The sequence below is a fragment of the Anguilla rostrata genome, chromosome 17, assembly GCF_018555375.3.
Source record: "Anguilla rostrata isolate EN2019 chromosome 17, ASM1855537v3, whole genome shotgun sequence".
Lineage (NCBI taxonomy): Eukaryota > Metazoa > Chordata > Actinopteri > Anguilliformes > Anguillidae > Anguilla > Anguilla rostrata.
The window spans coordinates 16,778,396-16,792,011 of record NC_057949.1 but is presented as its reverse complement, the minus strand read 5'-3'; the positions used below and the strand labels follow the sequence as shown (position 1 = coordinate 16,792,011).

The 13,616-nt window shown below is 46.0% G+C and overlaps 1 protein-coding gene across 7 annotated transcripts in view; it reads left to right on the top strand.

Annotated features, from left to right (window-relative positions):
* The window catches only part of dlx4b (distal-less homeobox 4b), a 133,777-nt gene that overhangs the window by 22,087 nt on the left and 98,074 nt on the right, over positions 1-13,616 (top strand). For 4 of the 7 annotated variants that reach the window (XM_064314994.1, XM_064314993.1, XM_064314990.1 and 1 more), the window contains one exon: positions 1,935-2,123. The exons of 1 other annotated variant lie outside the window; for it this stretch is intronic. In XM_064314994.1, the coding sequence (XP_064171064.1) occupies positions 2,055-2,123 (69 nt within the window). In that variant the 5' untranslated portion in view covers positions 1,935-2,054. Of the gene's footprint in view, positions 1-1,934; positions 2,129-13,616 lie in introns of all 7 variants that reach the window. 2 more of the 7 variants (XM_064314998.1, XM_064314997.1) reach the window with 1 other exon arrangement.

The window sequence follows — 13,616 nt, the reverse complement described above, 5'->3', positions numbered from 1 at the left end:
ATGACTCTTAGAAATCAGTGATTCTTCACCACAGAGTCTTTGCAGACATTCTTACCCTGAAACACAAATGTGCGTTTGAATAGGTTAACTAGAGTGCCTGTTTCTGTGCCATGCTGGTGTACGACTCTGGTCTGGTCGTAAAAAAGGAGGGAATACTCTGCTGAAGGGGGAAGTGGGCGGTGCCCCATGGCACAAGGGCATTCCCAGGGCCAAATTAACGACAGCACAGAATCTTAATTGACAGAATGAGACGAACAGGATGTGTTCCGAAACTCCCAGAAGGCTGTAGCTGATCTCAGACTACTTCTGTTTGTTCCCACGGGAAGGACTGTTTTCCCTCTTCTTTCACCTGCGTGGTGATAGTTGACACTTGAATATGACACCTGAAACTCCTTAAACGTATTTAAAATAGAAATTTGATATCATCCTGCATAATGACATCACGATGCAGGTACTTAGTCTTCCAGTAGAGGGCAGTGTTGACTCATTAATACATTTTCATCATACTCCATACATACTACCTGTGGAAATCCCTGTGTGTCTGTCTAATCATGTATAAATGTACCTATTCATTTTTAGTCTATGTGCAATATGTTACACTACCTCCTATGGTTACTGTTAAATGCATACCTTTTCATAGCCTGACAGAAATGTATTGAAGATTAGTGATGAATGTAGAAAGGTTTATGAATACCAAGTAAGAATGAAAGCATTTTTAACCAGGCTCATGTGCTTCCTTTTGAAAACATGCCAGATACATGAACATATTTCCCAGAACTATTAGCATGTTGAAACCTCTCAGGGTTCATTTGCATAAGACCTGTTTTGCCTTGCTGGATGCATTGGATATACTATTTCAGTGAAGCATAACTTCCCCAACAGTGTATAATGTATACTGATCAGTGCTCATTAGGTTTCTGGTCTGAATCCACCTCTGCAGTCCACACACACTGGCCAGGTCCTACCCACCAGACACGGTGCACTTAGTTTCGCCGTAAATGTAGAGATGTGATGGTGGACAGAGACAAACTTTTGTGAACTATACTCCATTTCGGCTGAACTTTCAAATGTGTATTTCCGAAAACAATATTTGAAAAAAGAAAGGCTTATGTCACGTCCCAGGCATCTATTTGCATATAATTTGAAGGTCTGTAAGGAATACGTATTGCATTTCAGATTCTCGTCTTCGATTACTGTTGTGTACCTCAGAATGAATTATTTTACAGTGCCCTTTTATTTACAAAATCACCACTAGATGGCAGTATGTCCACATAAACCAATTAAAATTTTTTGTTGACAGATCATGGCTTCCCCTGAGGCGATTTAACGTAAATTGCATGTAATCTATTTTAAGATCAAACGTGTACTGATTGTCAAAAGAAATGTAACACTGTTTATGCAAGGATTTGTTATCCATGACTGACCATGATTATATGGTTGTGACTGCTGTGCTGGCAAAAGCATAAACTCTTATTTATCAGTCAGATGCCTGAGCACAGGAATGAGGTCATTTAATCTGTTGTTGTTGTCAGGTCTATTGAAAAATAATTTTGAAAAAATACCATAGAAGATCTCTTTCGTGCCCACAGCTACATTAAGGCGGATTGGTGTCAAAGCTGAGTGCCGAAAGTGCAATATACCTTTTTGGGGATACATCAGTATGCCTTTGAATGAACATGAAGAAAAAAAGCCTCAAGTTTTTGGTCTTTTTTTGCACACATTGAACATTCTCATCTAGCTATGTGTACAATAAATGTCTCTTTACTCAAAAACTAATAAAGTTGGTTCAAAACCCCTGACTAAACAATGCTGTTTTGTTGATAAATAGAACAATATACTTTTTGCTGTCCCAGAGAATATAACTGTGGAGGTATAAGGTGATTGATAATCTGAATGGCAGGTCATTGTACTCATAAAATTTTGTCTTCCCACAGGTTTGAGTAAATGGGAGACGACAGTCTCACCACAGGCCAGCAGTGTGTGTGGCCACCACATTCTGAAGATATGCGAGTTGTACAGCAGTGTCGCGTGCACCAGGATACAGGAACTGGCCTATGACATTCTCTCTCCTTCGCTCTCCCACTTGGACCAGCATCACCGGTCTCTGCGCCCAAGATAATCAGGTCTGGTGAGTCAGGCTTCTGTAGTTCAATTGTCACATTCTCTTCCTGCAAGAAAGCAGTGCGCTTTCACACGAGCGACTTCAGGATGTCTGCTCTCCTGCAGAAGTGTTTTTAGAACCCGTGGAAAAAGGCAAAAAGAAACAAATCCGTGGGATATCTGTGTTAATTGTACTATAGCATGCAAAACGTAAAGCTTGAGTTTCTTCATGCCTGTGCTGTGTTCATGTACATGACAATAGCCTTAGACAAAACCTTGTTGTCTTTGCTAATGTAGATAAGCTCTGTTGCTGTGAAATCCATGCGGGATTTTGCTAGCACATCTAAATGATTTTGTTCCAGCAAACTGGGACAATGCTTGGCACAGATTCTGTAGGCTAACCAGATGGTAAGCTCTCTTGTTGCGCAAGCGTACATATTGACGGGAACGGGCCATTCAGCCCATCGAGGCTCAGCATTCACCTACACGTGGAGAGAATCCAGCTTTGCATCAAGCCTGGACCTGAATACCCCTGAGGGTCCCTGTCCTTTACCTCATGGCCTGGCAAGCTGTTCCAGGCAGTGTCAGCCCTCTGTGTAAAGAGATGCTTTCTGATACTCTTAAAGGGAATTGTCCCAGTTGAGCGCATCCTATGAGGGTTCCTGAGGTGCATGACCGTGGACAGAGTGGGTGGCAGTAGATGGCCTGGTACGCGGTACGTGCCTCTTTGTGGACGGAAGGAATGCAGGAGCTGACTATCTGGTGGAGGGTGAGAATCTGTGCTGCCAGGCCCCTGGGTGGGCTGATGTGCTGAGGAGTGACCTCAGTGGGTTTGGTGTGGTGCGTTGCGGAAACGACTGCAGCGGCGCAGCGCGGCGGCGGCGTCCCGACCCCTTCAGGTGTTGCGCCTCGCGGTCTCCCCGACCGTAGTCTGTCATTGGCCGATTTTGGTCCGGCTGTAACGTCTCGCCAAGCCGTATGCCGCTGGCTTTGAACCCCGCGCACCGCGGGCGACAGTGCGCTCACTCAGTCTAGCCCCGCGCGCCAGCGGGATTAAGATGTTCCGTTTCGTTTATTCCATTTAGCCTATTTTCTGCTTTGATTTCCCACTCGCTTGACATTTGCTGAGTGAAGTAACCACCGTCGCCTGCGTTCGGTTACCTCATCTCTGTCCAGTGATAGGTCTGCTCCAATACTGTGCTTAAATGGATGCTGAGCGCTGGAATACATCTGCAGTTTATTTTCTAGCTGAACGCGTGCGCACACAGGAGCGGTACGCTCATTGTTAGCGTGCTGCTGTGTGTTTGCACCCGTGCGCTGTTTACTTGTGTTCTGATCGGGGCCAGGGTTTCTGATGTCGCTGTCGCCGTGCTGAGCCCAGCGCACGCGGGGGGACCGGGGCCTAAGCCCTGCTAGGCTGTAAAATGGAGGCTTGGGAATCTGTTGTGCTCGTCTGTGGTCAGAGGCGTTCCGTGTTCCCGGCGATGCCTTTCGCGTCAGCGTCTTTCTGGCCCTCCGAAACGGGACGGCTTCGCAAGGCAGGCGCCCCTCTGTGGGACGACGCACGGGGCGTGGCATTAGCGCGCTACAGTTTCACGTAAACATTAGCTTTAGTTTTGCTGGTCTTCACTGTTACACAACAGTTGCAGCACTGACTGACTAAAGCAATTACAGTACACTGTGGGAGGGCAGTATCCATTCCTTTATAGTAAAATGATTTATACATAAAAGTTGTATTAATACAGCGTTATTATTTTAAGGTGTTAATTGTTCGCCAATATGTTTCTTTTTTATCGCTTTGTCGCTTTATTTATTTTTAGGTTATTTAAATGGAAATTGATTGAATTAATGAACTTTAAGTAAGAAAGGTTTCAAGAAACAATATTTATGGTTTATGCATAGTGATGTATACATTTTCAGTTTTTTTGGTGTTGATGAATATGCATTGGTTTAAAATTGGCGCACACAAATGAATTAATGAATGAATGAATTAATTGTGAGGGCGAATACTGTCAGGTGCTGCCACAGGTTGCGTAATAGTGTTTACTGTTATTATAGCTGAGATTTAAAAGCACAGGAGCGAGCAACAGCAAACCAGGCCTAGCCACGAAGCGACTGCTTTCCTCAGAAGTGGTCTTTGAAGTTCCTATCAATATGTAAAGCTATTTGCATTTGTGGTTTCCTCTTTGCATAATATTACCCCGCGTTCACTGCTCATCTGCGCATCCCGTCGAGTTGTTTATCCGGATTTACGTCCAATGGCGATTTTCCGTGGGTCCTCCGCGAGCAGCGAATCAGGGCTTCCAGCCGGGACCGGGACCCAGAACCTCCTCCTTGCGGGGCAGTGGCGCTAGCCACTGCGCCACCGTGTCTACGGCAGAGCTAACCAACCGCTCAGACGCTGCAGAGGCCCAGCCAGGCCTGTGAGCTAGCGCCAGGAAGCCTTGGCATAACCTTCCCATTAAGACCATGCTTTCCCTGGAATCGGACGCCGTGCTCTCAGGTCAATGGAAGTTAACCATTAAGGCGTATATGTATGCCTTTTTACATGTGTTCCAGAAATAATCAGAATCCCTGCATCATGGAGGACCCCAGCGGATACTGAATGAGGAAACGTTAGCTTGGGCTACAGGTTTTGGGGAATAAAAAGCGATTTGGAGACCGACCTTAGGGATAGCTTTGATCGTACAAACACAGCTTGGCCATGCGCTGAGGTTCTCACGGCCAAAAACGTCATCGCTTGATATGCAAAACCGAGATATTTGTAATATGACAGACGCTGCCAAGGTAAGCGAGCGTGAATGCAGAAGAGAATCAAATGGCAGTAAAATGCTCCCGGAGTCGTGAGCCAGCCAGGTCCCTGTGAAACCAACACCCCGCGCCTTTGTGAGCGAAGCTGACTGCTGCCTGTCAGAAAAATGCTGCCGTGCAGGTGACGGGACGGGAACTCCCTTGCGGGAATCGTCTCTACTTTATTTTCATAAAAGAGAGGTCCTCGCAGTCGACCCGCCCTCCCACAGCGAGGACAACACCGCCGCCATCGCCGTCGCTCGCTAACTGATACGCCTCCTCCCCTCTGGCTGCTTCTCGGGGCTAGAATTTCCGGCACCAAACACAAGATTTTTATTGGGCAGAAGAGGCACTTCGCCACACGCACACACCTGAGCAAAATATTATTTTCAACTCTTAAGTTTTCATCAGGACAATTCTTCAGCTTACGGTCTACACCCGACTGGTGTATAAAGATGCTTACAGAAAATTCAGTGTATTTAACATTAGAATCTCTCCATGGCTGGCTGACATTCATGAATCCATGTGTACCTTGAAAAACAAAAAATTTAAAAAGCATTTTTAAAACTCGTAATCAAAGTCTCTTTAGCCTATACGCTTGCATTTGGACTAGCTACAGTTCATGTGCATATTGTGGCCAAAAATGTGGCTGGTTTAATTTTGGCAATGTTTTTTTAAAAGCGGGACCAATGCCCCACAATGCCTTGCTTTGTAGGCTAGCCAATGGTGCATTATCTAGCAGGCTTCAGATGCACAAATAAAGCAAAGTGCATAATTGCCCCTAACGTCCAGTACTGAGAAACTGACCGTGGTCTGGCGTTTTAGCCGCATCGGGGCACTAAAGGGTGATATTTTGGGGTTCTGCGTGTGAGCGTGAGGTGTGAGCATGGCGGTTCGGCCGGGGGCCCTGGTGGAACGCTGCTTTTGGGCATTTGGGCCGGACGCATTTGTGAGCCGGGCCTGTTCTTGCAGATCCATGGTTTCAATGCAACACTGTACCCTGGGGCAACCTCCATTAGACCACAGCCATTGGAACCATATGCTGAATGGGGACAGTAGAAGGGTCATGTGACAAACCGGTGTGTCCCTAATATTAGTACTACTACTACTATTATTATTATTATTAACAACAACAACCCAGTTAATGAATGTATAGAGAATCCTCACTGAATTTCTCATTTTATGGGAGCTGGATCAGGTGGAGTTCGTCGTTGTGGGGTCCCTGTGCCAGTAGGTTGTTATCTGTGGGTTTGTAACAGGCCTAAAAATGTTTTCAGGCTTCAGACTGAGTTGTGTGTGGTGTGTAGGTAGGTGATTAGTGCTGCCTTGTGTGTGCAGTGAGTTTGTATGATGTGTGTGTGTGTGTGTGTGTGTGTGTGTGTGTATGAAGGGAGAGGGGGGAAGGGAGAGGGGGGAAGAGACACACACATACAGTATATCAAGTTGTCACGGTACTTGCTTTGATGCTGTCAGCGTCTTGGGTCTCTCTCTCTGTTTCTCTCTCCCTCTTTCTCTCTCTTTCTCTCTCTGTCTCTTTCTCTCCCCCCCCTCCCTCTCTCTCTTTCTCTCTCTCTCTCTCTCTCTGTGCGCTGTATTTGCAGGCAGTCTCTGTGCCAGACACCCTGAGGCAGCGGCAGCGCCAGTCAGTCTTCCCACCTCTGTTTCTGTGGTAGGAGATGACATGTTGGGGCTTTGAAGGCTGGGTGGGGGGAGGGAGCAGCGCGGAGTGAGGCACTGAAATGTCATGTGGCCTGCAGTCCTCCCGGATTCCCGCACTGTTTGTGTGGGCAGGGAGGAATGGAGACAGGAAGGCCCCCCTTCTCTCGCTCTCTCTCTCCCTCCCTCTCCCTCTCTCTCTCCCTCCCTCTCCCTCTCCGTCTTGCTCTATCTCTAAAAATGCCTCAGACTCTTGATAGAACATTGAAAATTGCAAGAAGGGTTCTTTCAAGATACTTGCAGCCTTAAATTGTGAATGATAACTCTTCCACCACCCCCCCACCCCCCCAACGTAAAACATGAGGAATAATATACTACTACTGATGATTACGATGATGATGATGATGATCAGGTCCTGACTCTAGCCTTTGTGCCGCTGATAGCAGCCAGTGGCGGTCGGTTAGGTGGAATGATAGTCACAGAGTTCATCCAGAGCAATTTGTGTGGCGAAGTTTTGGAAGTAATTTTTATTTTGAAGTAAAATTTGTTACAATTTAAAACCTAATGAACTTTTGACAGTGGACATACAGACACTTACAGGTCAGCTTACAGATGTCAGGAACGGCTTCTTCTGGTGCGCTGTTACCAGCCAATCATGTTTGTTGATCCCGCCCTCTGCTTCGCTGGCTGCCGAGCGTAAGCTGCCTGTCAAGGGCTTGGTGAAAGCGCCGGAGCGGGTCATTTGCATAAAGCCCTGATCAGGGGAGAGAGAAGCCGATCATAGCAGCCGCGCCGGCGCGCACGCAAACCTTCCCCAGCCCGAGGCGTAGCGAGAGAGAAACGCACGCGATGGCGGCGTTCGGGCGGAGCCACGATCATTTGTGTGCTCTTCGCATCCCTGTACAATCGCCTGGGACATCAGAGAACAAACGCTGGTCCTCCGCCCCCCCCGGGGTCAAAATCCTAGGCCATTGGCAAACAAACGTGTGCAGCGTCAGGGGCGACATTCAGGCTGCTGTTTGTTCTTTTCAATGGTGGTTTTGTGGACGCGTCCCTACTGCGAGCTGTCAAAGGGGACCAGTCAGAACAATTACCCAATGAATAAAATATGCCGCTAGTCCGCTACACGTGTTGTTGCTGTGTGGAACATTTCGGTGGCTTGCCGGATAATGCATCACATCTTTTGGCTGTGAGGTATGCGTGCCATCTGGATCCGGGCTCTGTGGTCCCAATCTCCGTTGCAGGACGGCTGTTCCATCTCGGTCCCCGCCGTCCCCGGACCCGAGAGGGGGTGCGAATTATTTAATCAGGTGGAGTCCATTAGGAACCGGTTCTTGTTTATAATACCAAAAAAAAAACACCGGCGGTAAAGCCATAACGGGAGCACGATCCGGTATACTGTACGATTTGTGTCCTGTCTGCTTTCTATTAGGCAGCACGAGGCGTTGACGCAAAACTCTGCGCAGATCCCTGCGTACGCCGACCAATGGGAAACAGATGGGACACTCGTTTCACCTTGCGCTGCGTGCCCGCGTGCGAAGGAAAACGAGCCGCCGCCATTTTGATTGCGCAATTATACAATTAACGATGTATGACACTACATCAGCTGTGCTCGTGCGGACCGTCCCGTCTAGTCTGAGGAGCTTTTTCCCAGCGAAACAGGATTTGTGAATGGAAAAAATGTAAATACGACCTGTGTCCTGTTTTCATTTTGGCTGTGAAGTCAGACGGAGCAGGCTGACGTGCCTGATGGGAAATGGAGGCCACGAGGCCTGCCCTGTAGCTGTATGCAGATAATTTGGCACGCTGTCAGTATGTTAATATCCACAGCACAGCATTAGGACATAACTGATGCATAAACATACGACGGCCATGACACAAGTCAAATGCTGTTGAGCTGAACCTTCAGGAAGTATATTGTCATTGCATGGTGTTTCTGTCAATTTAACAAGAATTTAACAAAAATGAAGATTGTTTAAGGTGCACCTTTAAGTCAAATGTGTATTGTCTTGAATTTGCTATTCCTAGAGCTGGCAGATAAGAAAATAGAAAATAAATCACTTTTAACAGAATCAAACTGGTATATGATGAGCATGGTTTGGAGGACTTGGATTGAATCAGGAGCCAGAGAAATGTCTACACTTCAGAAAGTGCTGCCTTTAAACTACTAATCCCTGAAGGATGTCCTGTCAATCTTGCAGATCTCGGTAGCAGTAATTACAGACTACTGGTCTTTACAGCTACTGTATCGTGCAGCAGTAGTGCAACAGTTGCACTCTGGGTAGCTGCTTCGCCTTCTTCCTGCAGTGCGTTTGGTTTGAGTCTTTGATACTCTCATGATAAGTCAAAGCAACACCAGAGGATAAAAGAAAAGTCATTACATGGCAAAATGGCAATTACATACCTCATTATAAGGACAGGTTGTAATTATGCGGGGGGAGGGGGAGGGGGGGGGGGCAGGGGGGGCTGGGAGACAAGGCATCACGATCACGTTGAGCTACATATTCGGCCGAGCAGCCCTTCAAGGCCGACCACTGCATTTTCACCCGCTTGATAAGCTGTCATTTGCAGCTTATGTACGTTTTTTTTAAACTACTGGATGCTTCTCACCCTCGCTAAATGTGAACTTGTTTGTTGTGTGACAGGGTTGAGCTCTGAAACAACAGGACGAACAGCATTGGGAATTCGTTACCTGACAAGCTGGAATGTGAGCTTCTCTATTTAGAGTTATGAGGAAGCAATGAAACAAGGATTAGATGCATTGCTCATTGGCAATTGGTTGTTGCCAGTACTGTCACGTGTTTGTGATTGAAATTCCATGTCCAACAGAAATGGCATAGCTTAAAAGTGGAATTTTAAAATATTCTCTAATTGTACTAGATACATGGCTGCTTTGTAACCATTCTATAAATTGTTTACATTCAATAATTTGTAGTGTAATTAGTAATGGCTAAACAAATAAGTAATAGTAAATGAGAAGTAATGAATGAAGTGAATGCTTCCGTCTTTCGTCAATATTTTATTGTCTGTATTTTCTTAGACCATGTTTAGTGCAAAATTGTTTGACAGAATCGCATTCAACAAAAAAAAATGTATGTTTGCAAATATACGGTTTGCTGTGCTTTGTCGATGAGTCTCATTGTTCACGTGTGTGTAACTCATCTGATAAGTGCCACACATATGATTGAACAGAGAGGAAAGGAAGTAAGTTTATTGCTGAATTTGTAATCTGGAGCCTGTTTGGACCTGGAGATAAATGTTCTGTATACATTTACACAATTTATGGCCTAGGACATATTTGACAGCAGTATATCATGTGGTCATTAGCATTTTACGGCATTAAAGACTCATTTTGAAGGTAAAAAGAAGCTAGAGTACTCATTTTTTGTTTGTGAATATTACCTACGCTTGCGTGTTTTGTTAGCTTTCATAAATTCAGTATAGTACTTTATTTGTGCACTCACCTTCCATTTTAAGTACATTCATCCCAAAACTACACACACACACATATACATATATGTGTGTGTTTGTGTGTGTGTGTATTCTGACCTGTACAAGTATTGATGGCAAAAGATCATGGTGTCACAGTTTAGCGATTGTGACTGGCACGTAATTCCAGTGCATGGCTTTTGCAGTCCAAGACTTTCTGTCTTTGCCAAACGATTTTCTTTTTTTAAAACAAAGGCCAATTTGGAGAGTTAATTTTAGCGACTGCTGAACTTGCCAAGCTGTGCTGTCGAAGATAAAAGCCGAGTCTAATTTGATTGTGGCGATAAGGCCCTGAAGATCGACTTGATAAGGAGGAACGGTGACGTGAGGTCATCGCTCTCTACGGGAGAACAAAGTAACTCCTGACAGTCTGGGATAAAAGGCGCTCATCTTCAGGCCTCCACCTGAAGAGTGGCTTCATATACCCGCTGAGTTATGCATAAACGTGGATTGGCCCTAAAGGACTGGCATAGTCTGCCTCACGAAATGTCTGACAGAAATGATCAACGGCATCAATGGCATTTTAAAGTGATTGGCTGCTTCGAGTCAAATAGCAGTGCAGTGCAGTGAAATGCGTACCTTGAATGACAAATGGAAAATGTACGGCTTTAATAGTTCATCTAGTTCAAGGTTTCTTATGCCAAATTTCTGTCTGTCTGCTCTATCTTTCTTTGTGCTCTCTCAGTCTCTCTCTCTCTCTCTCTCTCTCTTCCCCCCCTTGCTCTGTCGGTCTCTGTATTTTATATTGGGTTGAAATTTTCCATGGCTTGACTCTGAACTGCTGAGAGAGCGTTCAGGGGAAGCCGCAGTGTATTTTGAAGCGAGGCCGGGAGAAACCAGCGCAGTCCTAAAAGGAGGCAGGAGCCTCTCTGTTTTCGGCTTGGGTTCTGGCGCCCGTCCTGACCAGCGGAGGACGGCCACCGTGCTCTCTGTACGTGCGTGAGCGAGCCAAGTCTGGAGCGTGCGCCAGTGGATGGGGGGGGGGGGCGGTTAGGGTGAGTGCAGAAAGATGGGGGCCCCTGCAGCAGTATGGGGAGCTATGCAACCCGCCTAACCACAAACCTGCCAACATGCCCCTGGGTAAACCCCGCCCATATTGACAGCGGAGGGGAGGGGCTTGTGGGTTGACAGCAGGGGGGAGGGGCTTGTGAAAGGTGCACAAACTCAATGTGTTGCGTCAGACAAGACATGGCATGATCCACAGAACTCTTACAGGATCCAATGTGGTGTTTTTATTTTTAATGTATGCAGTTCGTTCATTTATTTGATCATTTCATGTACTTGTTTTTAATCTTAATGAAATATCAGATCTGTAAGTAAAATCTTTATTTTTTGTTGTGTAAATACAAACTAAAAAAATAATAATTTTGTGCAAGAATAAAAAATGTACCTTTGAAATTCAGAGCTCTAGGAACGCCACTTTGTGGTTAGGTTGCATCAGAGCCCAGGATGAAATATGCATTTTTACAGGAAGGGATGATTCAGTGGGCTTGACCAACTCATTTGCCCACGTGTAGAGAACTTTCACAGAGTAGCATTTTTTATGCAAAGACATCACACTGCCATGTTCAATAATTTGTTGATTAGTTGTGGTCTGTTCTAAGCTGGACCACTCACTTCTAGCAAAACCACACTCGTCCCAGCTTGGTAGAAGCCAGCTAGTTCATGGGCATTATGGAATGGAAATTGAAGTCTAGGCAGGAATATGTGGCCATTAGCCAGTGATGCTGTATACTTTAAGGAATTAAAACGGAGACTGTATATTGCCAACCACTGCATTTTCTTTTTTCTTTTTTTCCGCTAAAGTTAATCGTTACTGTTGATATTCCTGATTTCTGTGCTGGAACTAAACTCAATGACATTTGTGCCATCTTGGTTTTTATTGATATAGCATCTTGTGTACAGAAGTCAGATGCTGCAGCTTCTTCTGGGAAGATGAGATGAAGTCTATTAGATGTGTGTTTACTGTAAGTCAGTGTTATGCAAGTGGCAGCAGTGACTGACTCAGTCAGAGGGGCTTTTCCTGGGTGGAAAAAGCTTGCTTAAATTGCGCTAAAGGGTTTGTGGGTTGTCAGTTTTGTTATTTATGCATCGTAAAAAAAAAAAAGAAAAAAAAAGTAAATATGAAGGAGGCTGTTTGTTAGGGAGCTGGAGGCAGGCCAGTCGCGCTGAGAAGTTGCAGATTCGAGAGGAAGGAAGCCCGGCCGCAAGTCTTCGGCATTATCGCGGGCGACCATTTTAAATTGATTCCATTCGGTGGCGATTTGCCGGCAGATTAACGTGAACCCCCTGGCGGCTGTCACAGCGAGCTGCGCGACATTGTAGGAGGGGAGGGGAGAGTGGAGGGTTTTGGGGACCAGACCCAGAAACGGCAAAACAGCTGGACCCTGTTTGTCACGTTGAGCCACGCGAGGCCACATGAAGTCGCACATGGCTGGTATTTACAGGGCCGCACTTCAGGGGAGGGGCTGAGGATGGCATGTGCCCCAGCTATCAAACAGGTACGCGCCCGGGCGGTGACGTCATCCCGGTAGCGCCCTGCTAACCAACGCAGACGCCACAATAATTCAACATTTTTTAAAGTAACGTCGCCTGGCACGGACCGAAAAAATACACACACACACACACAAACACACACACACACACACCACACACACATTCGCCTGCCCTTGTCCTCAAGCGGGTTGTCCTCCTGGGGTCTGGAAGTCTGGGAGAGAGAACGCGCAAAACCAAAGAAAATATAAATAAGTCACACAGATTTTTCTCTTGTGGTTTCGGTCCATCCAGAACGGGCCGCTTCAGAGCTGCCAAGTTGAGCTTCTACATTTGGGTTTGGCTCTGGGCTCCAGGCTCTCTCGGCAGCTAAGCCCTCTCCACCACAGGAAGAGGAAGCAGGGGACTTCTTCAAGGCTTCGAAAATATTGTCCTGGTAAACACGACTGTGAGAGCTGCAGCAGTGCTCTCTCTTGTGAACAGCGTTTGGGGAGCTGGGAGCCTGGCTTGTAACTAAATGTTTGCAGGTTCAAGTCAAGCGTGACGAATGCTGCTGTGCTCTTGAGTAAGGTATTTATATTGAATCAGTAAATGGTCAAATTGTCTAAGTGGAATATACATTAAAAATAAACTGTGTAAGTTGCCCTAGATAAGTTTGTTTTGGGCAAAAAAAATGAATAATTTCACAGACATTCTTTGCTACTTCAGGTGCCTGTGTTTAATCAGATAACAGTCTGTGCTTTGGGCTGTCATGTTCTTTATTTATTGAAAGGAAATTGGATTTAATTCAGGATCTCTGCCCTCACATTACAGGTAACACGGGTATGTTCCACTTATTCATGCAAGTACTGTAACTGCTCTAATGTGTGTACGCTCACGAAGACACAGCGCTAGAATCCTAGTTCAGGGGCACAGTGGCAGTGCCCTATGTGGAAACTGAACCTGCAACATCCCAAACCGATATGCTACACACCGTGCGACCCCAGGCTATTGAATGCTGACATGACCCGGATTCACATTTCCAGTCTACAGTTACCCTTTCCTCTCTAAGATTCCAGCGCAGGTTATAGTGACGGTTAAATTTTTAC